General features: G+C 65.7%; 6 protein-coding genes across 6 annotated transcripts; 3 read left to right on the forward strand and 3 right to left on the reverse strand.

Moving 5' to 3' along the window:
* Positions 1–1,379: 1,379 nt before the first annotated feature.
* On the reverse strand, positions 1,380–4,615 carry F751_5238 (Serine/threonine-protein kinase fray2; the record flags this gene model as incomplete). Its single annotated transcript, XM_011402837.1, has 7 exons — positions 1,380–1,598; positions 1,745–1,892; positions 2,207–2,651; positions 2,983–3,904; positions 4,142–4,222; positions 4,359–4,425; positions 4,536–4,615. The coding sequence occupies 7 exons, from the start codon at positions 4,613–4,615 to the stop codon at positions 1,380–1,382; spliced, it is 1,962 nt and encodes a 653-aa protein (XP_011401139.1).
* Positions 4,616–5,253: 638 nt separating this feature from the next.
* F751_5239 (Glucose-1-phosphate adenylyltransferase large subunit, chloroplastic/amyloplastic) lies at positions 5,254–7,990 on the forward strand (the record flags this gene model as incomplete). Its single annotated transcript, XM_011402838.1, has 8 exons — positions 5,254–5,622; positions 5,841–5,980; positions 6,265–6,622; positions 6,714–6,800; positions 6,943–7,035; positions 7,254–7,352; positions 7,486–7,649; positions 7,885–7,990. The coding sequence occupies 8 exons, from the start codon at positions 5,254–5,256 to the stop codon at positions 7,988–7,990; spliced, it is 1,416 nt and encodes a 471-aa protein (XP_011401140.1).
* Positions 7,991–8,354: 364 nt separating this feature from the next.
* Positions 8,355–14,240, reverse strand: F751_5240 (SufE-like protein, chloroplastic; the record flags this gene model as incomplete). The annotated part of the gene is made up of 11 exons (XM_011402839.1): positions 8,355–8,499; positions 8,597–8,710; positions 9,041–9,125; positions 10,687–11,204; positions 11,357–11,487; positions 11,710–11,875; positions 12,019–12,446; positions 12,585–12,819; positions 13,016–13,258; positions 13,424–13,800; positions 14,172–14,240. The coding sequence occupies 11 exons, from the start codon at positions 14,238–14,240 to the stop codon at positions 8,355–8,357; spliced, it is 2,511 nt and encodes an 836-aa protein (XP_011401141.1).
* Positions 14,241–15,402: 1,162 nt separating this feature from the next.
* On the forward strand, positions 15,403–17,265 carry F751_5241 (Histidine-tRNA ligase; the record flags this gene model as incomplete). Its single annotated transcript, XM_011402840.1, has 4 exons — positions 15,403–15,493; positions 15,635–15,825; positions 15,999–16,934; positions 17,125–17,265. The coding sequence occupies 4 exons, from the start codon at positions 15,403–15,405 to the stop codon at positions 17,263–17,265; spliced, it is 1,359 nt and encodes a 452-aa protein (XP_011401142.1).
* A 407-nt stretch (positions 17,266–17,672) lies between these two features.
* On the forward strand, positions 17,673–21,122 carry F751_5242 (U-box domain-containing protein 4; the record flags this gene model as incomplete). The annotated part of the gene is made up of 8 exons (XM_011402841.1): positions 17,673–17,682; positions 18,189–18,303; positions 18,459–18,615; positions 18,981–19,425; positions 19,536–19,730; positions 20,025–20,230; positions 20,356–20,616; positions 20,850–21,122. The coding sequence occupies 8 exons, from the start codon at positions 17,673–17,675 to the stop codon at positions 21,120–21,122; spliced, it is 1,662 nt and encodes a 553-aa protein (XP_011401143.1).
* A 19-nt stretch (positions 21,123–21,141) lies between these two features.
* Positions 21,142–21,321, reverse strand: F751_5243 (hypothetical protein; the record flags this gene model as incomplete). Its single annotated transcript, XM_011402842.1, has 1 exon — positions 21,142–21,321. The coding sequence occupies one exon, from the start codon at positions 21,319–21,321 to the stop codon at positions 21,142–21,144; it is 180 nt and encodes a 59-aa protein (XP_011401144.1).
* Between the last annotated feature and the right edge of the window lie 150 nt (positions 21,322–21,471).

A 21,471-nucleotide genomic window follows, 5' to 3' on the forward strand; every position in this document is an offset into this window, starting at 1 on the left:
CGCCAGGCTAGTTGTCATCAATGCAGATGGCGCGATGTTGCCAAAGCCGGGTACAGCGGACAGCGTCGCCTGCCTCAGCTTAGAGATTGCTGCGCGTGGAATCGATCTTCGTCATTTCCAGAGCCACGTCAAGGCGCCTAACTGAAATGTTTATTGTTTTTGAAAGTTTAATAGGGTTAGAGGCCAAGATGAGATGGCTAGGTGGACGGGGGTTCCACGCTTCAACCATAAATGTACACCAACTAAGGTCAAGACCGCTACAAGACTGCTCTATCAAGCTGCCCATCCTGTGCTTTGAGCTAAGGTGGACACCCCTGTCAACCCACCTCCCTCCAGACCCAATCAGTTCCGTTTTCCTGGACCATGTCCTGTAGTTCTGCAAGATTTTTTCAAGCGTGAGAACGCCGATGGGCTCCTTGGGCACCTTACCAATGCCGATCATGGCCATTCCATGGGACAAACTATGAACCAGCAGGAGTCTATTCAGACTTTGGCCTGTGGACAGCATGATGTTTGTCTGGATGCTTCCATTCTCAGACACTGCTGTCCTCAGAAAAGGCATAATCTCCATGGGAAGTGCAGAGCAGCCTCCCATCAGAGTCTGAAAGCACACCCGGGGCATGTCATCGATCAGCCTACGGGACCGAGGAGAGCCTTCAGGGGAATCATGGGATGACTGAGCATGCTGGAAAGAGCAAGGCCCGCTGTGGCCTCAATGTGAGGTTTGACGGTCGCACTCACAGGCAGGAAGTCACTACCTTCTCCAGCGTGGTCAGATCGGATCGTGAAAATTCTTGCATGTCTGCAGTACCAGAGAGTGTGCAGGGTATTTGTGGGTGACCTGCACAAGACGTCCAACCTGTGCTGTGGCTGCCACATCACCCTGCAAGCCCACCACAGTACGGGCAGGTGCAGATGGGAGCTGGAGGACGTCTGGGACACCAGGCCATGTAGCATCAGGCACGTTGATGTCTCTGCTGTGAACCGTGACGTCACCGACGTCATCGACCCTTGAGTGGTGGCTGAATAGCTTGTGGCCAGGGCGGCGCATCCCACTGCTTCATGTCTGCGCTCCTCGTCTGCTCTCCCCCCCTCTTTCGCCTGTCTCACCCCAGCAGAGCCCCTGCGGCAACCAACTGCGCACGAGGGTGGATCTTGGAAAGGCTCCGTGCAGCCGGCGCGAGCCCGGCAGGGCAACATGTGGCGACGGTGTGGCAACTCATCTTGCCCATGCATGATGGGCGCCCACCCTCCTGGAGTGATCGCTAGTGTACAAGCGTTACACCTATTGCAGCGGCTGGTGGTGCCTATCCTAGTCCAGTCTGCTCAGCTGGGGTACGTGTTTGGGAGCAGAGGGCGGCCGGGGCAGGCCTGGGGCTTCAGCCCTGCGACTCGCTGGTGGTGTTGCGGGAGGGCCCCTCGCTGCTGCCCTGCCGCAGCCGTTCCCGGAGCCGCGCATTCTCCTCCCGCAGCTCCAGGACCTCCTGGCGCAGGCGCTCCACGTACTCCCGCGGCGCCCGCGCCATGGTCTGCCGCTCGCTGATGAAGCTGTTCAGCGCGCCCATGCGGCCGCGCTCCGCGTCGCTGACGCCCGCCACCTGGCGATGTTCGGTGAGTTTGAGGAAGGGGGGGGGGGGGTTGAGCGGGCAGCGGGGCACGGTATCTGCAGGGGACCTGGTCCTACGTCAGCCCCTCCACCCCCAGCCTAGCCGCCCATGTCCCCCGTGCCCCAAACCCCGCGCACCATCTCTCGAAGCGTCTCCTGCTGCAGGGTGAGGCTTTCCAGCAGGTGCTGCAGGTGGGGCGTCAGGATGCCCACGGGAGGGCCGGTGGGGCTGACGGAGGACATGGAGCGCATTTCTCCCAGGGAGGCCGCCACGCTGGCGCTCTTGCTGCGGGAGTGGATGAAGAGGGCAGGAAGGGATTTTGAGGATGGGAGTGTTGATGGAGGGGCACGTGCACAGGGAAATCAGGTAGCATGGCTCTGGGACGTGCGTGTCTGCGTATCACACCCTTGGCGGCCAGGCTACCCCCGCCTGCGCCGCAGTACGAGATGTGCCGTCCCTGCGCTGCCGAACTCAGCACCCCGCAGCATTAAAGATGCCAGCACCCCCCCTCCTTTGCAAGCGCCTTGCGTCATCTCCTGTCCCACCCAATCATTCCCCCCTACCCTCCACACACACACAGCCCTTTTCTGAGCACTCACTGCGCGAGCCCTGGCGTGCGCGCCCGCGCCTCGAAGTCCTCCTCCACGTATCTGAACCGGCCCTTGCGCTTGGCCTTCTCCAGCTCCTGCGCCTCGGTGCTGGCGGCGGCGTCGCCCGGCGTCCCGCGCGCGCGCGCAAAGTCGTCCAGATACTGCGCCCCGTTCTGGCGCCCGCCGTCGGGGGGCGTGGCGAAGGGCGGTGCCTCGTCACCCTCGTAAACCTTGAACCGCCCCTGCTCCTTCATCAGGCTGGCGCCCTTGGACAGCGTGCGGCGCGAGCGGTCGGGGGTGCGGGCGCCGCTGGTCCCCGCCGCGGGGTGCGGCGGCGACCCCAGCCCCGAACTCGACCCAGACACGTGGCTCTCAATGGGCGCCTTGCCGCGGTCAAGCGCCTCGCTCACCTGCGCCGCCGACATCTGGCGCGCCAGCTCCCCCACCTCGGAGGCTGTGAAGGGTACAGGAGCAAGGGTGGGTGATTAAGGCCCGAGGAGGAGTGTGGGAGAGCCTGAGGGCCAGCGCACATTAATGCTGGGGAGGGTCTGTGTTGGCACGAGAGCACGAGACTGTGCTCTGATTCGAGCCGGTATCCGGCAACAACCCACGCGAGGGACCACTTACTTCTCCTTGTAAATGTCGACAGTGCACAAGCCTCTTACTTTTCTCTTGGCTTCAGCCTATTTCCCCTATCATCCCCCCCCCCCCCCACGGGCCCCCTCCCCGAGAGACATCCCCCCCCTCACCTCGCCCCACCCCCCAAAACCCAGCCGACGACTCACTCTCCGAGATGGGTGGCAGGCGCTCTTCGGCGCTGCGCGCCTCGGCAGCGGCGGCCTTCAGAGCCGCGACGTCAAAGTTCCAGGAGCTGACCCCGCGCCGGTACTCCTCCTGGCTGGCCTGGATCTCCCGGTCCTGCGCGTCGGGCTTCTGGCCGTGCCCCTGGCGCATGAGCTGCACCCGCTCCGGCACGGAGGGCAACCCCGCCAGCAGGCGCCGCACCAGGTAGTCGGCGTCGTGCGCGGACTTGAAGAACTTGTGCTCCAGCAGCGCGGCGGCGGTGGGGCGCTTGGCTGGGTCCTTGACCAGGCACTTGCCCACCAGCTCGCGCATGGCCTTGGTATAGGTCTTCTTGGTGGGCTCGCTGTCCAGCGTGGGCGGCGGGTTCTGGATGGTCATCAGCAGCACCTTCATGGGCGGCAGGCGCGCGAAGGGCGCGTGCCCGTGCGCGCACTCCAGCAGCGTGATGCCGAAGCTCCACACGTCGGCGCGCGCGTCGTAGCCGTGGCTCTGCTCCATCACCTCGGGGGCCATCCAGCAGGGCGTGCCCACAAAGGTGCTGCGTGCCACCACGCGGTTGCCCCACGACCCGCCGCGCTCCAGGGTGGCGGCCACGCCGAAGTCGGCCAGCAGCACCTGCCCCGAGCTGGTGAGCAGGATGTTGCCGGCCTTGACATCGCGGTGGATGATGCCGTGGGAGTGCAGGTAGTCCAGGCCGCGCAGCACGTCGCGCATGATGGTGGCGATCACGCCCTCCTCCAGGCCGTCGGAGTAGGCGAAGCGCATGATGTTCTGCACGCTGCCGCCGGAGACGTAGGGCATGACCATCCACAGGTTGTCCTTGTGCACAAAGGAGGCCAGGAGCGGGAGCAAATTGGGGTGGTTCAGCGAACGCATTGTCTGTGCCTCGCGCACGATCTCGTCCTGTAGGGATTTTTTGTTTTTGGTGTGTGTGTGTGTGTGTGTTTGGATGGGGGACCAGAGGGAGGGAGGCGCTACACCGACGGGCCCTGTGAATGTGCTAGAGGAGATGCACCAGGGCGGCCGGCAAAGGATCAATGCCATGCTCTCGATTCCATAGGGATCAGGCCCACCACCACGCTTCCATTCACCGTGCCCCCCCGCCGCCCCCCCCCCCCTACCCACCGAATACACACACACCAGGCTGCAGTTCATGTTCTCCAGGTCCAGCAGCTTCACCGCGACATGGTCCTTGGTGACCTTGCAGTAGGCACGCCACACCTGGCATACGAAATCCAATGGAGGGTGCATGATGCAGGGCGCACGAGTCCCCCAAGGTCCCCATGCCATGCCCACACATGCCCCTTGCCCACCAGTAGATGCCTGTGGGTCCTCCGACACCCATGAACCCCCGCACCGTGGCACTGACGCCCCGGCCCGCCTCCTCCAGCAGATCATAGGCATCGGCGGTCGTGGGGTAGTCCCTGCATGCGGGGAAGGGGACAAGGTGGCGTCATCGCGCGCCCACCAGGGTGCAGCCTGAGCCCCAGGGCCCGGGCCTGCGTGCGACACCCGCGGGCCACTTCCCACGCACTTTCTAATGTAAGGAGTGAGGATGTTGCTGTGTTGCCGCGCAGAGAAAGAGCTCTGGGTGTGCGGATGGTGGGGATCCATGGGGCAGTCCGGCTCCACGCGACGGGGCTTCCGCCTTCAGATTCCCATCTCCATGACCCTGGAAGTTGGGCTTGGCTAGGCTCCCGAGGACGATGTCGAGGTACTTTGCATACAAGGGTCCGGCAGCGATCAGGGGGTGGGGTCCTCGGCGTCCAATCGCGGCGATGATGGAGCGGGGGGGGGCCCTGAATCGGGCTGGAAAGCGGGAGGCTCTGCATGTTTAGGGGGTGGACCTCTCCCTCCTCCCATCAACGACCTCAGCACCCTACCGAGCTGCCAGAACACAAACCCTGACCCATTGATAGAATTCAAGGTCCTGCAAACGGGTTTTCAGATTCAAAGCATTCTCAGGCCTCCCACCGTAATGCAGGGCAGCACCTGCACCAGCCGAGCACCATTCGCCGGTGTTCGGCCCATGGTTGCCCAGGCTACAGCCAGCCCATTCAGCTCCACCAATGCCCTGCGTGGGTCTAGGGTGCAGTCGAAGAAGCAGCGTGCGCCGTGCAACTCAAGGTCGGCCATGGTTATGGGTGTCGAAACCAGTGGCACTGGCTCGTGCCTTCACTGTCTCGACCCCCTCAAGCCGGAGTGATGGCCCGCCCAGCCTGCTGGCGGTGCATGTGAAGACATTCTTCCCCATGGATCATCACCACGTCCCGACCCGCAGGGCCCAGCCAAGGATCCGCGCAGAGGTGGCCACTCCCGAGCGCTCCTCCGACACCAGCGCCAGCCCCCGCGCGCAGAGCAGCTCCGTCCTGGCCGTGATCCTCGGCGGCGGGGCAGGCACCCGTCTCTACCCCCTCACCAAGAACCGTGCCAAGCCGGCTGTGCCCATTGGAGGCGCCTATCGCCTCATCGACGTGCCCATGAGCAACTGCATCAACTCCGGCATCTCCAAGATCTACATCCTCACCCAGTTCAACTCCACCTCTCTCAACCGCCATCTGGCACGCACCTACAACATGGGCACCTCGGGTGTGCGCTTTGGAGGGGACTCCTTCGTCGAGGTGCGGCGGGCGGGGGTGCGGGGATGGGGGGCATGCTCATTCATGGCTGCTTGGCAATGGTGGCTGCTCGACAATGGTGGCTGCCCTATAGATCGCCCGACGGATCTCGCCCGCACTCCTTCCACTCTGCTGCCTTATGTTCACCACCTCATCGATCTCCACTCCCCCCCCACTCCACTCCCCCCTCACTCCACTCCCAACTCCCCCGCATCCCGCAGATCCTGGCGGCCAACCAGACGCCCACCACAGACGCCTGGTTCCAGGGCACCGCCGATGCGGTGCGGCAGTACAGCTGGCTGTTTGAAGACGTGAAGAACCGCAACGTGCAGGACATCGTCGTCCTTTCCGGCGACCACCTGTGCGTGCCGGGGCAGGGGGGCTCTGTGGCTGTTTCAGGGGAGCGGTGGCGAGAAGGGGGTGGGGTGGGGGGTCCGGCTGTTCATGCACCTGTGCCCATGTGCGGGGTCACATTCTTGTGGCTGGGGTGTGCAGGTGGGGGCGGTACACGCCCGATTCCACGCTCCAGGAGGGGCCATGCACATCCCTCCAGAAAACAGCCCTCCAACTTCTTCTCGAGGATGCTGATTTGAAACCCTGGCGTTCCTTCTATTACACCCCCCCCCCATTTCTTCCACCATCTAGGTACCGCATGGACTACATGAAGTTCGTGGAGGCGCACCGCGCCAGCAACGCCGACATCAGCATCGGCTGCCTTCCCGTGGACCACACTCGCGCCTCCGACTTTGGTCTCATGAAGATAGATGGCGAGGGCCGCATCGTGGACTTTGCGGAGAAGCCGCGCGGCGCGGCGTTGGAGGCCATGGCGGTGGACACGACCGTGCTGGGGCTGGATGCAGAGGCGGCGGCCGCCAACCCCTTCATCGCCTCCATGGGCATCTACGTCTTCCGCAAGGATGTCATGATCAAGCTGCTCAAGGACGACCCCAGCCGCAACGACTTTGGGGGGGAGATCATACCGCAGTCGGCCAAGGACAATAAGGTGCCTTGTTGGGATTGTTTTTGAGTTGATAGACCTCGAGTTTCCAACCACACTTTCATTTCTGACCTGGCATCCCATCGCCGCCCCTCAGGTGATGGCGTACCTCTTCAACGGCTACTGGGAGGACATTGGGACCATCGAGTCCTTCTTCGAGTCCAACATCAACCTGACCCGGAATGTGAGTTGGGAGTGCAAGGGTCCAGGCTCACATGTGGCCTGACGAGGACAGCAATGAATATCGGCGGCATGTCATCAATGTCAGGGTGAGTCAGGGTCACTAGCCCTTCACCATCCCAAACAACCTCCCGTCCTGACTGCAGCCCCCCCAGTTCGAGTTCCACGACCCCAAGGGCCCCATCTACACATCGCCGCGCTTCCTCCCCCCCGCAAAGATCATCCGATCCCGCGTGACGGTGAGTTGGGGGATGGGAGAGAGGGGTGGATTGACAGGTGATCTGTTAAGATTAATGGGGGCGCACATACCCTATGATTCAGTATATGACTCTGGGATGGCGTCGCATTTGACGAGGCACCAGCGTTACGTTGCACACCCCGGAATCACGTCCTTGTGTTCCCTACAACCGGTCCTGACACCCCATTTTAACCTTTCCCCACTGGGACTCGCCTTCAGGATGCGGTGGTGAGCCACGGCTCGCTCCTCAGGGACTGCTTTGTGGACACTTCCATCATCGGCATCCGGTCTCGCATCGACAAGGGCGTGGAGATGAAGGTGCGCGCAGGGGATGCGTGGCTGGGTGGTGTCTTGCTGCCGCCTGGGCAGAGGTTCCGCACGCGCAGAGTAGCTTGCTAGAAAGCAGCACCGCCCATCACTCAGCCGGTGGTCGCCTCGCTCCCATGCGCAGGAGGTCCTCATGATGGGGCAGGACTACTTTGAGTCCAACGAGCAGCGTGCGGAGCTGATTGCCTCCGGCCAGGTGCCCATGGGCGTTGGGGCCAATTCCAAGCTGACTCGAGTGATCCTGGACAAGAACGCCCGCATTGCGGAGGATGTGCACATCACAAACCCGTGAGTTGTTTGAGCGGGGTGGGGGGCCCTACGAGGGAAATGCTGCCGTTGTTCCCAACGGAGCGCGGGCTGGGCTGGGGCGGGTGGGGCCATGCCAAGGCTGCGGGGTTGCCACTGAAGAAGCTACTCTCCAAATTGGTGTGCCTGCTGGGTTCTGGTGGGCGTGCATGGCTTCCAAGCCCATCCAAGCCTCAAACTTACCACCCCTCCTCCGTACACCGTCACCCTCACGCAGGGAGGGGGTCCAGGAGGCTTCGCGGGAGGAGGAGGGCTACTTCATCCGCTCTGGCATCGTGGTGGTGGCCCGCAACGCCACCATCAAGGCAGGCACCCGCATCTGATGCGTGCGGGCGGGGCTGGGCCGGCTATTCGTGTGCCACCTTTGCTGTCCCAGTGCTCCCTCACCGCTTACGCTCCTCACTTGGGCCGCCGAGTTCTCTCTAAATCGAATCCGTACACACACACCTTCTCTGTCTGCTCCTGCGTCCCTGCTCTCTTGGGTGTGCCCTTGTGGTCATCGCTGATGCAGCACGCGGTGTGCATGGACCCTCCCTCGGTCCCTGCTGCACGGCGTCAGCCCAAGCGCCTCCTGTTGCCTCCACCTCCCGGCTGAGATTTTGTCAATGCTGACCGAGCAAGGAGGGTTAACAAGAGAAAGCAACCCGTCACCTGGGCTTGAGCCTATACCCTGGTGGGAATGAGAAGTCATCGTGCCACCTCCGAGGGGGTCTTGGTCTTCAGGGCCAGGGCATGCAGCCCCGCATCCAGCTCCTCCTTCAGCAGGGTGTACACCAGCCGGTGCCTCGCCACCAGGGGTTTGCCCTGGAAGGCCTCCGACACGATCTCCACGCTGCGCGGGCAGGGCGTGGCATGGAGATGGGTTAGGTTCAAGGACAGGCAGAGTTGGTTCCATCCCCCAAAAATCACCCCCCAGCTCCAACACCCACTTGAAGTGAGTTTCTGCATCAGGGGCGCCTGTGGGGTTTCCTGTGTGGCCCGCATGCTTGTGGCTCTCGTTGGTCAGCTTGAGGGTGACGGGCTGGAGCCCAGCCGTGAGCTTCCTGCACGGGGCACGGCAAGGGCTTTGCTTTTCCGACGGACTATTCATGCATGACCATCACCGGCGCGAGACAGGATCCACAAGATGCAGAGCGTATCAATGCAGGACCCTCGTTGACGTACTCCTTGATGGAGATCTCGATCGGTCCACCTGCCATGCCCGAGAATGTCCGCACACTCCTCCTGAGAATGAGCGCAGGGCGCATGCGGCCGCCCTGCCAGATGGGCAGGAATGACGCTGCGGCGGCCGATGCGGACAGCTGCATGCGTTGTGCGTGCGGTGTAATGAGCATCGCGGGATGCATCGATGCGTTTTGTTGTCGTAAAAGCACCTGATCGGCAGCATCGCGCCCAGGAAGAATCGGGCGTTTTCAGCGCGCCCCCGGCATACCGTACGAAACCCGCAGGTGAGCTGTCCTGGGGGGGATGGGACCGTGTTATAGGTGTCCCAGGGCGTGACCCTGTCAGGGCAATGCGTCAAGGCTCGGCAGCTTCAGGTCATGGCGTTCACGGGTGCAATACTCGCGAAAAGATTGGAAGGGGTCGCGTCGTGCCAGTCAAGCCCCCTCAACCTGCGCCCGCGGCGGCAGCAGCGACCGCGGCCAGGCGTCCAGGGATCGGGCCAGCCCCGTCCTGGCGCCCAGGCCCAGCGGCGCGGGCATGATGGGCTCCAGCAGGCGCAGGGGCGCGTCCCCGCCGGCGGCGTCGTCGCCGCCGCCGCGGCAGCAGGGCGGCGGGGCCAGGCCCGAGGGCAGGCGCGCGGCGAAGGCCCCCGCCCGCAGGCCCCGCACCAGCGGCCCGCTGGGGCTGTTCCCCGCCGAGGCCAGCGCGGCGGCCACGCCCAGGTCGGAGACGGGGGCCAGGGGCGGCAGCGCCGCCAGGCTGCGCCAGTCGTGGCTGGCGCGCGGTTCCCGTCGGGGCCGAGCCGCCGCGGCGTCGGGCGGCGGGGCGTCGCCGGCGCCGCACGACGCGCGCGCCGCGGCCAGGCTGGCGCGCAGCATGGTCGCACGCAGCAGCGCGCCGCTCAGCGCCCGGCCCGTGTCGTCGGTCGTCGCTCTGCCTCCCTGCGCATGTCCTGCCTCCACCGACCCCCGCGCCTCGTAGGATCCCCGCCCCGCGCCGGCCGAGGCCACCTCGGGCAGGCTGGACTCCGCGCAGAGCTGGCCGGGCAGCGTGACCTCGCTGCCCGACTGCGCGCCGGCGGGCGGGCAGGCGCCGGGCCCGCTTCCCCCGCCGCCCGCGTGGCGCTGCGCCACCTGGCGCGCGGCGCCCAGCAGGGCCGACACCCGAGCCATGTCGATGCCCGCCAGGGCTGCGGCGCTCGAGCGCTGCCACGTGTCGCGGCCGCCGTGCGGCGCCGGGTCCCGGGTCGGGGGCGGGCTGTGGGTGCCAGTGTGAGGCCCGATCTCACACCGCTGCGACGATGCAGGGTCGCGGCGGATGTCTTCGCTGCCGCTGCGATTGTTGTTCAAAGCACTGGGCTCCGGCAGAGGGTCCTCCGGATCCTGGGGTTCACAGGGGTGGACCTCGGATGGCGATGATCCAGGTATAGCCGGTGGGTGCAGGCCTCTGCTTTCGGCGCCCGCTTCGCGTCCTGGCAGCGGCTCCGGGGCCGCCGTGGCCAGATGCCCGTTGGGCGTGCGGCTGCCACTCGGCGCAATCCCACCGTACGTGCGGCAGGGTGGCGTGCTCCTGGCTGAATCTCTGCTTGCGGCTTCGTCGCAGCTGCCGCGCAGGGAGTAGCCAGGCGCCAGGAAGGAGATGTCCGGGGAAGGGCGGCCTGGGCGGCCGTGCCCAGGGGACGCCGTGCGCCCCGGCTCCTTGCTCGGCCCGGCGTCGATGGGGCGGGTGCCGTCGCCGGGTCTGCGGGTAGGCTGGGTGGCGTGGATGGACCCCATCGCCTGACTGCGCATCACATCTCGATCAATCGCCTGCCTGCCAGTCGGGCAATCTCGCTCCTCTTCCTCGGTCTCCCCACCTCGGCCCCCCAGCGAGAAGCGGAGCAGGCGGTCCGACTCCGCCAGTAGCGCGGCGACATGGGGCGACAGCGTGGCCGATCCCAGGGCTGAGTGTGGGGGGCCGCCAGACGATGCGGCGCCAGTGAGCGCCGCAACAGCTGACCCTGTCTGTCCCAAGGCACCGTCATCGCCAGGGCCCCCGATGCCTCCCTCCAGGGACACGCTGGCGCTGGGCGCGCTGAGGTCGCGCGAGGCGGGCCGCTTGCGCGAGCCGCGGCTGGCGCCGCCGGACCGCGCGGCGCTGGCTGCCGAGGAGACGACGCCGCGCGATGCCCAGACCGTCTGACGGAGCGAGGCAGCGCTGGACGCGGCGGAGGCCTTGCCGGGGCCCCTGGAGCCGGCCTGGGAGGCCCCCGCCAGGCACTCGGCCAGCGCGGCGTCCGCCTCGCCCGCGAATTCCAACAGGGCAGGGAAGAAGGAGGCCGGCGCGGGCGGGGCAGACGCGGAGGCGCCCCCCGCAATCGTCTCGCACGCGTCCCTGTGCATGGAAATGTGTGGTTTGTTTGTGTGCGGAAGTTGGGGGATTTTCCGGTGGAGCACAGGCAAAGAGTCTTGGGGCAGTGCAGGGCTTCCCACACAGGGCCAGAGCCCTTGAGCACTCCACCCAAAACACAACCCCATGCTACCCACCTGTATGCCAGGAGGGCCTTGGCGACGCTGGCCTCCAGCTCAGCCAGCGCCTCGCTGGCATCCGATCGGAAAGCGCGCCACTCCTCGTGCGCTCGCGAGCACGGCTCGGCGGCATGCAGGGCGGCGACCACCTGGTCCGGTGTGGGGGAAGGGAGGAAAGGTTCCGGGAATGGGAGATCCGTGGTGCCACAGGGCTTTGGCGTGTGGGTTGCCAGATGGGAACACCAGCCGATGTCTTCAGCCCCCGTCTCGTTCCTTCAGAAGTAGGAACCCCTCCAGCCCCGCCGCTGTGATCCCGCACGAAGCAAGATGCACCATCTCCAGCCGCCTTCCTTCCTGCACCCCCCGCACACCTCCTCCTCGAGCAAGTCGCGGAGAGCCTGCACGCCAGCCTGGAGGTCGGCCGGGTCGACGTCTGCGGCCTCGCGGCAGTGCCCCAGCTGGCCGACCAGCGTGCGGGGTTCGGCGCCACTCGCGCTGGCCGCCTCGCGTGCCAGGAAGTGCAGGAGGGTGGAGCACCTGGGCGTGGTTTGGGGGGTAATGTGAGTGCACAAGATCTGGCGGGCGACCTCTGCCAGGCGTCAGGGGCGTGGCGCACGGGCGTGTCGAGTGCCCACCGTCCCCCTTCCCATGTGCCGGCAGCCCTCCCTCCAGGGCCTCACCCTGGGCGCGTGGACTTGATGGCGCGGAGCTTGAGCAGGGCCGCCACAGCCTCCGCTGCGCCGGCGCCGCCCTGTCGGAAGAGAAACCCGGCGGCGCCGCGAGCCGCGCCCGCGATCCAGGCCAGACCCGTGCAGTCCTGCACCTCGCGCCCGGCCCTGACCAGGGCCGACGCGCCGCGCGCCACGTCTGCGGCGCGCGTCTCGAAGTGGCGCCAGGCCCTGTCCAGGCATGCGTCGTGGGCCTGCTGCTCATTGGGCGCCCCGGCCGTCCCTGGCGCGGACAGCGCCGAGGCCTCCTCCAACAGCTCCGGATCGCCCCACTCTGCGGCGCCCTGCATCCGACGCTCCCCGCGGTCCTCGCCCTCCAGCTCCTCGGCCAGCACGCGCTGCGCCACGCCACCCCCAAATTTGGTCCCGCGGCCCGCCGCCTGGTGCGCCCTGGGCAGGGGGGATCCGGTCAGCACGCTGTCGTCGTCCTCCTGGCCGCCCTCGGTCCCGGAGGCCGCCGCTGGCGTGCGCGGGGGCTCTTTGCCATGGTCGCGCGCCGCCGCGCGCGGCGTCCCCACCACGCTCGCCTCATCGCGCGAGCGCTGACTCAGCGCAGAGGTAGGGCCGGTGGCGAGGCCGGCGCAGGAGAAGAAGGAGGGGGCGTCGTCGGAGGCGCGCGCCTGGGCCTGCAGGGGCACGATGCCCGCTTCCCCGGTCGCTGGGCCGGGGCTGTCGATGCTGCGGCCTGTCACCAGGAGGTTGGTGATCCTGTGCGCCGGCAGGCCCCCTGCAGCCAGCGGGGATGCAGGGTTCCTGGTGGGTCGGAGCGCTCCCGTAAACGCGACTCACAGCAGCCCCTTGAAATTGTTGCTCCGGTACCCGCCAAACTACCCCCTCACCTTTGGTCCCGGGAGCGCCGCTCAGGCCTGAAGCGGATGCTCGCACCCCGCCCGCGCCCCGCCCCGCCGTGCCTTCCTCCTGGTGTCCCACCAGGTCCAGCCTCAGGCACCGCCCCGCGATCGTCCCCGGCGCCAGGCGGAAGACGTGGCGCAGGTGCCGCGCGGAGCCCGCGGCAAGCTCCACCTCCCCCAGCACCTCGAACCGGGCCGAAGGCTTGGGCGCGGTGGAGAGCAGGACACGGCGCGGCACGCTGGCGCCCTCCGCTGCCGTCAGGCGCACCAGCAGGTCGGTGCTGGCAGCGTGCTTGAGCAGCAGGGTGCAGGAGCTGCGGGGCGTGCCTCCGCGGCTCGTCCTGAGGGCATTGGGAATATGAAACGGGGACAGGAGTGGTGTGGGCAGATGGCGGCAGGGCTGTGGGAGGGCAGTCCCGCCCAAGTCGGACACAGGCTTCAGCTCAGTAGCCATGCACTGGCACTGTTCCATGTCACTACCTGACACCTCCAGCCCGCACTCGCACCTGGTGGTCCAGCAGACGCCGGGGATGGGCTGGCGGGACAGGTCCGGCGCCAGGATCGCCTGGCACCCCTGGCCCGTCGCCGTGACGAGCCGCTTCACGAGGGAGGTGTCGGTGGGGGCGGGCGCCACTGCAATCGTCTTATTCGCGGCAGCTGCGGACTTGCGGGGGGACAGCGCGGGCAGGGGCTGGGTCCGGCTGGAGGCCGCGGCGTACTGCGTTGAGGCGCTGGAGGCGCGGAGGGCGGGCGACGATGATGTGCCCCTTGTAGAGGCGGCCATCTTGGAGCCGCGGATTAGTTGGTTCAGGCTGATGTCGCACAGCTGCAGCTCCGACTCCAGCTGCTCTGCGAGCTCGTCCAGGGTGGAGTGGGTGGGCCCCTGGGAGCGGGGCGAAGGAGCCTGTCCCTTGGGCGCCACGGTCTGAGCGCCCGGCGCTTGGGTGCTCGGTGCTGAGCGGGTCTCGCTGTAGGGGAAAGGGCATGCAGGGGCTCAGCGGGACTTCAATCACGCCCGGTGCGGTACTTGCGAAGCCAGCTCATCTCGTTCTTGCCCGTGAAGCCGGTGCATCACCTGAGGGGCGATGGGCTGTCAGGCGCATGCTGGATTGCGGGTGGGCCACTCTTTCGGGTCCCGCCCAGCTGCTGCAGCATCTTCAGCCGCTCCATGTACTGTGGCCAACGTGGGGTAGTCAAGTGTTAAGACGCGATATTACATCGCCGATGAGGAATCGTTTACACCAAGGACCTCACCGTCCGAGTGCCGTGCGAGGAGTTAAGCATGGCCGAAGTATTCTCCGGATCTTGGGCGCCTGGCGCCATCTCAGGGTCCGGAGCACGCGAGATGAACGTTCATTGAGGGATCGCGAGCTAGGATGATGCCCCTCAAACGTATTGCATCGCGTCTTCGTCCGACCTCCCGGTGTTTCGAAATGGGCATCTGTCCGTAGCTGCCGGGGTTTCCCGCCAAAAGACCATCGGCGCTCCAAGACTCCTATGACGAATTGCCAGCGTGGGCCATAAGGAACACTTGTGCTCATCACACCACTGCTTGATATTTTATTGAGAGGCAAGGGGCGGTCCTGTCACTTTTTTTAGGGAAATGGGGCTATGGGAACAGGCATTGGACTGTGGGCCGATGATGGACACCAGTGATTGAGCAGGACATATCCACATTCGCACATGTGTAATCAAGTCGCTTGATTCTGAACCTCACTCAGTCAACGTGAACTGCTAATATACAGGTCTGCTGGCACATTATGGCTTGGATCGCTCTGGGAGGAGTATGAGCAATGCGCCAATATGATCTGTAGCACCACGCCCGGTTACATCCGAAGAAGTGGAACTACAGCGTCACAATGATGAAAGTAATAAACTGCGCGATGCAGATCAACGCAAAAGTGGGCGCGAGGGGCACCCCGGGAAATTGACAATTTGGGGAGGGCGCACGTGGTAGGGCATCCCGAATTCAATCCGCACGCATGGTTGCACCATAAAATGCCAGACACCCCTGGAGGCATACTGTGAAATATATGACATCCATTCACAACTAAATGCACACCCAATACGCAATGGATGCGAGCATGGCTTAGTCGACGGCCAATCCTGTCCGACCACCCAATACGCCCCTTGTCGACGTCTACTGCTCCGGAGCCGGCGTGCAGCACATGTCCATTGTTGTGCGGACATGATTGGTAGCTTGCGCTGCTCGGTGGTGGTCCAACATCGAGCGGTGTGGTCCGGTCTCCAGAGCCTGGGTGTCCGCGCGCCATGCCTCGTGACACCCACCCTCCTGGCCAGCACCTCCCGGAGGTGTCAGAGCAACGATGCGGCGCCTGCGCCGAGTGCGGTCCAGGCAGAACATCCCACCCAGCAGGTGGTGTTAAGGAGCATGTTGTATCATGCGACGGCGGGCCTCCATGTGGTGTGCATGGTGCATGAACCCCTGGGCTGGCAGGCCTGGCCGGCTCATGCAGGGCACGCCATGCCACCGCACACGCAGGGGAGGAGGAGCGTTGCCGCCGCCCATCAGCCCACGGCTCAAAAGGAGGTCATAGACCTGAGGCCTCCCAGAGGTAAAAGGTTGGGGGTTGTTGATGGCTCCTTGAAGGTTCAACATGTGAAGGCTGGGCTCGTGCAAGAGCATGCAAACCCACATCAAGCCCAGCGGATGGGCCTTTGGGGGCGTCACCAACCCCATGCACACCCGTCCGCAGGCACGCGTGACTTCCCCCCCGAGGACAAGCGGTTGCAGGCCTGGCTTTTCGACCACTTCGCCGCCGTCACCCAGAGCTTCGGCTTCGAGATGGTGGACTACCCCGTCCTGGAGTCTGAGGCGCTCTTCATCCGCAAGGCCGGCGAGGAGATCGTGGACCAGCTGTACAACTTTGAGGCATGTTATAAGGGGGTGGGGGCGGGGTTGTTTTGTTTGTTTCAAGTGGGTGGGGGGTTAGGCTTCCCAATGGGTTCTCACGTGTGGCCAGCCCCTCGGAGACCCGCCCTACGCATACACCTGATCTACATTCCCATTGCCACTCCCACCCAGCCCCCCATTCCTCCTCCATGCCCCTCAATGCACAGGACAAGGGTGGGCGGCGGGTGGCCCTGCGCCCCGAGCTGACGCCCTCCCTGGCGCGGCTGGTGCTCTCGGCCGGCGCCGGGCGCCCGCTCCCCCTCAAGTGGGCCGCGGTGGGGCAGTGCTGGCGGTACGAGCGCAGTACGCGCGGCCGTCGGCGCGAGCACTACCAGTGGAACCTGGACGTGGTGGGCGTGGCCGGCGTGGAGGCCGAGGCCGAGCTCCTGGCCGCGCTGGTGGCCTTCTTCCGCCGCGTCGGCCTCGGCCCCGCCGACGTCGGCATCCGCGTGTCCACGCGCGCGCTGCTGGGCGCGGTGCTGGAGGGCGCGGGCGTGCCGGCGGCGGCGCACCCAGCCATCTACGTGGCCGTGGACCGCGCCGACAAGCTCCCCATCGCGGCGGTAGAGGCGGAACTGGGCGCGCTGCGCGTGCCCCCAGCCGCGATCGACGCACTGCTGCGCACGCTACGCATTCGCGACGTGGGCGCCCTGTCCGAGGTCCTGCCCCCGGACTCGCCCGCGGCGCGCGACCTGGTGGTCCTCTTCGACCTGGCAGCCGCCTACGGCATCGCCGACTGGCTGCACTTTGACGCGGGCGTGGTCCGCGGCCTGGCCTACTACACGGGCATCGTGTTCGAAGGGTTTGACCGCGCGGGCGCGCTGCGCGCCGTCTGCGGCGGCGGCCGCTACGATCGTCTGCTCTCCTCGCTGGGCGGCGCCGACCTGCCCTGCGCCGGGTTCGGCTTCGGCGACGCGGTGATCGTGGAGCTTCTGCGCGACCGCGGCCTGCTCCCGGACCTGGGCCGGCGAGTGGACGACGTGGTGCACGCGCTGGAAGAATCACTGCGGCCCCAGGCCTGCGCCGCCGCCGCCGCGCTGAGGGCCAAGGGCAGGAGCGTGGAGCTGGTGCTGGAGCCCAAGCGCATGAAGTGGGTGCTCAAGGTAAGGGGGAACGGGGTGACGGAGTGTGGTGGTGGCAGAGATGGGTGCGATTCTGGGGACGCTGCATTGAAGCAGCCACTGGGGATGGGGTGGCCCGGGTCCTGCATGGCGTGTGTGCATGCCCGTGAGTCTGGCGCTGTGCCAGCGCTGGTGCCCAGCGGAGCTCCCCCCTTCCCTCTTCACGACTCAGCATGCGGAGCGGTGCGGGGCAGCGAGGCTGGTCCTGCTGGCGCCCGAGGAGTGGGCCAGGGGGGAAATCAAGGTCAAGGACCTGTCCAGCCGGGAGGAGAGGATGGTAGTGGGGGTGGAGGGGCTGTGCCAGCTGGAGTGAGTGGTGCGTGCCTGCCTCCTTGTTGCCCCTGGATATCTTCTAGTTTGTTAAGAAGGAGATTTACCGTTGAATGAAGCGAGGCAGAGACCGAACAGTTCATGGAAGGGAGTTTCCAGACTTTGTCAATTCGAGGTTCGCTCTTGGTAATACTGACTGCGTAGATGGTTTCCTACCATCGAGGCAGCTGGGCAGGGAGGACGTCGCGAACCCCGAGCCTATCACTCCCGACCCATACGTCCCTCCGTGTCCGCCGTATTGTTGTGTAAAAGAACTCTCAAAGCTAAAGACGTATTGGCTACCTCGGGGATGCTCAGTTGGTTCTGACACGTTCGACGAGTGCCGGGCTGGGGCTCCCCGTCGCCTTCTGAATTCGCGGGCCCTTCTTCGATAAAGGGGGCACTGCCATAATGCCTCAAGGTAGGTTATTGTTGCTCCGGTCCTGTGATCACTTCGTGATGTGGCACGGCTCACCCGGCACCGAGTGTCAGCCCGGCCGTCCCACCGCAACACTGCAGGTGCACAGGAGCTGTACCAGGAGCTCCTGCGCACCGCCAATGGCGATCATGCCTTGGCAAGGGCGTGGATGCTCCAAATGGGGTGCGTGGAGATGAGATGGTGGGGGCGTTGCGAGGGGCTTCAGAAGGGCACCCACACCTCTGTCTGCACACAGGACGTTCAAAACTCTGTGAGATGCAGCCTTACACGGATGCCACTCTGTGTCACAGGTACCCCCCCCTGCCTCCAGCAAGCGTCGAGCAGTCCCTCCCAAGTACTGGTATGTGGTGTCCAAAGGACGGGGCGGCTCCCCATCCTGCACACCGAGCCTGGCTGGCGGCCTTCTGCCTGGACCACCCCCATGCCCTGTGAGGGTAAAGGCGGTGCTCTTCTCACCCCCACTCCCCACTTCCTCCTCCCTCTCCCAGCCCCTGCCAAGATCGACATGCGGGCAAAGGTGGAGGCCTCTGCCCCGCAGCACTTCTTCTGCCCCATTGCCATGCACATCATGCGGGACCCCGTCGTCCTTTCCACCGGCCAGACGTGCGAGGCCTGGGGTGTGGGTAGCCATTGGAGGGGGGATGGGCGTCTGCGTGCCGGGAATCCCCCCGCCCACACCGTCTGCCCTTTTGCACCCCACGCCCCAGACCACACGGTGCAGCCATCCAACCATCCTGCTCGTGTACCCATCCCCTCAGGTACGACCATCCCAGCATCGAGCGCTGGCTGTCGGAGGGCCACACCAAGTGCCCCATCACAGGGGTCGAGCTGCCGACGCCTGTGAGCATGGCCCCCAACCTGGTGCTGCGCCAGAGCATCGAGGAGTGGGCCGCGCGCCGGGCGCCCTGGCTCTTGGTAGGTGGAGGGGCCCGGTTGCAGCCGTGTGCTCTGTCTGGACCAGCGTCGACGAGGGTCAGGGTTGGTCCTGCAGGGCGCAGATTCCCGTCCCATTGGCCCTCTTCTCACTCTCATCCACCCATCTCACACACCCCCAGGACGAGTCTGGGGGCCTGAAGCCAGCCACCGTGGACCGCACCGACGACTTCATGGAGATGGCCGCCTCGACCCCGCCGGGCACCGACCTGCGCGAGGAGGCGCTGCGGCGCCAGCGCGAGGAGCAGGAGCGGCACATGGTGGCCGCCAGCACCGCCGCGGCGGCCGTGTCGGCGGCCGCCGCGGCCGCCGCCGCGGCCGGGTCGCGGGCGGTCACTGCCTCCCAGCTCTCCATCGCCGGGTCGCACGGGTCGCTGCGCTCGCTGGCCGGCCCAGGCCCCGACCCGGCCCTGCTTTCCTCCTACTCCGCCGCCCCGCCAGCCTCTGACCCGTACGCCAGCGCGCAGAGCCAGGGCGGCGGCGTGGCGCTGATCCCCATGCCCGCGCCGCGCGAGCCCAGCGCACCCTTCTTCGACCCGCTGCCGGCACGGCGGCACGGCCCGCTGGGCCGCGCCGTGGTCACCTGCCAGGTGGTGCTGCTGGTGTCGGTGTGGATCACGCTCTACATCCTCTCCGTCTGGCAGGCGGGCTGGAGCCTGGCTGACCTGGCGGTCAACCCCTGGGCGGGGGCCAACCCTCGCGCCCTGCTGGCAGTCGGCGCGCAGTCTCACGGCTACGTGGCCTCGCGTGGCCAGGGCTGGCGCGTTCTCACCTCCCCCTTTGTGCCGGCGGGTGAGGGGGAGGGCGTGAGAGGTCGGGGAGTGTGAGGCGTTGGCTGGGGGGGGGTCCCCGGCAACACATCACACATGCACACCACCCTTAACCCCCACACACACCCGCAGGCATCATCCAGCTGGTGCCAAACGTCATGCTGCTCTCCACCTTTGTGCGGTACCTGGACCGGACGCTGCCGCTGCCCCCCGTAACCATCCCCGCCATCTTCCTGGTGGGGTCCTGGTGCGGGGCGGTGACGGATGCCAACCTGAACGTCTACTACGTGTCCAGCGGCGCCTCGGCCGGGGTCGCTGCCCTGCTTGGTGTGTGGAAGGGGGGGGTGGAGTGGTGATAGGAAAGGGGCGCGCGAGTGGGGGGGGGAGAATTCTTCGCATTGGTCATGTGTGTTGGGGGAATCGCTGCAAGTCGCATATCCCTTGGCCTATGGGGAGGCAAGGGGTGACGTGGACTGCCTCCGCCAGGACAAGAAAGGAATGCCTGTTTGACGTCGGTGGACGGGGATCTTGACCTGTCGTGCAGTACCCCATAGTCATCCCTCTCAACCACGCCCAACCCTGCCCATATACCCACACTCCCCCACTCCATCTCACACACAGCCGCCATGTGGGTGGAGCAGTCGGTCAACTTCTCGCGCTACCAGCTGCACGCCGTCTCCTACCTAGTCCTATTCATCGTGACGGGCGTGCTGGGCACACTGAGCGTCCTCCCCATGCAGAGCTTCTGGTACCTTGCGGCGGCTTTTGCGGCGGGGGCGACGCTCTCCGGCGTCATCCTGGGCCTCCAGACGGTGGGCATGGGTTTGGTGAGCGGGAGCGGGATGAGGTCAATAGTTGGCCGCCCAACAGGGCGGGGGGATGCAACACCATGTGCTGCAACGGGTGTGCAAACTCGGGTTGACAACCCCCAAAAATAAAATTACCTCCCCAGGTGATGTCCAAGCACAACAGCTCCTGGCTCCGCGTCGTGGCCATTGCCCTTGCCGCGGCCCTGCTGGTGGGCGGCGCGGTGGCGGGCGCGCTGGGCGTGGGTCTGGACACCAGCGTGGGGACCACCTGCGGGGAGGCCTGCGTGAAGCTGTCCTGCGCCCCCCTCCAGTGGTGGACCTGCGCCCCCAGCCCCACCTACTGGTACAACGGCTGCGGCTTTGGCCAGAGCAGCGCCGGCGAGGGCTTCATCCAGTGCCCCACTGTGAGTTTCTGAAAAGGGGTCCGGGAGGGGGGGGCAGCATCTGTGTGGGTGTTAGGGGTTCGTTTACTACAAGGGCCAGTGGGTGTGTGATGCAGGCATGTTTCCCGTTTTTGATAGCAAGAAAACAGGACGGTGAAGGAGCATGCAGCGGTCAGAGACCGATTACCATTGCCCAGATTTAAGATGATTCAGCCGGTCACGCTCCCCCTCCCACACGCACGCACGACACGTAGGGCCTGCAAATCTCGCTGGCCGACGAGGATGTGGATGTGGAAGGGCTGAGCAGCGTGCAGGCAGGGTCCTTGTGCTCCTCCCTGTGCTCCGCCTCGGACGGCAGTGCCTCCCCCTCGCCGTCCTCGCCCACCAGCACGACCCTGGCGGGTGAGGGGGTGGCCAGCCCGCCGCCGCCCCCACCTGCCACCGGATCCACCGGGACGACGCCGGGGGGGTCCCTGCAGACCACCTCGGTCTCGCCCGCCCATGCCGCCAGCCCCGTCCTGGTGTGACAGGCGCTGAGACCCGGACTCACCATTCTCCAACACTGCACGTCGATGTTGACATATACCAAGACTGGCCAGAACCAATGCTGATCCTTCCAGAACCCCTGCTTGCATGACACCACCCTACACGACCCGCTTGTGGACCTGCTTCATCAAAACTTGCAATGTGCATCATGAGGAGGGAGAGGGAAATGGGGTACAGCATTGATCGGTACAGAGGTATTGAGACAAGAGGTCCAGTGCCAGGGGATGGAACTTGTGGAATTCAGCAGGGGAGGGTGGGCCAGCAGGGATGGTCCTTACCCGATGGGTGCTGTAGTGTCCAATTGTCAGACAAGCTGCAATGCTGGCAGGC

Source organism: Auxenochlorella protothecoides (genome assembly GCF_000733215.1).
Source record: "Auxenochlorella protothecoides strain 0710 unplaced genomic scaffold scaffold6, whole genome shotgun sequence".
Taxonomy (NCBI): domain Eukaryota; kingdom Viridiplantae; phylum Chlorophyta; class Trebouxiophyceae; order Chlorellales; family Chlorellaceae; genus Auxenochlorella; species Auxenochlorella protothecoides.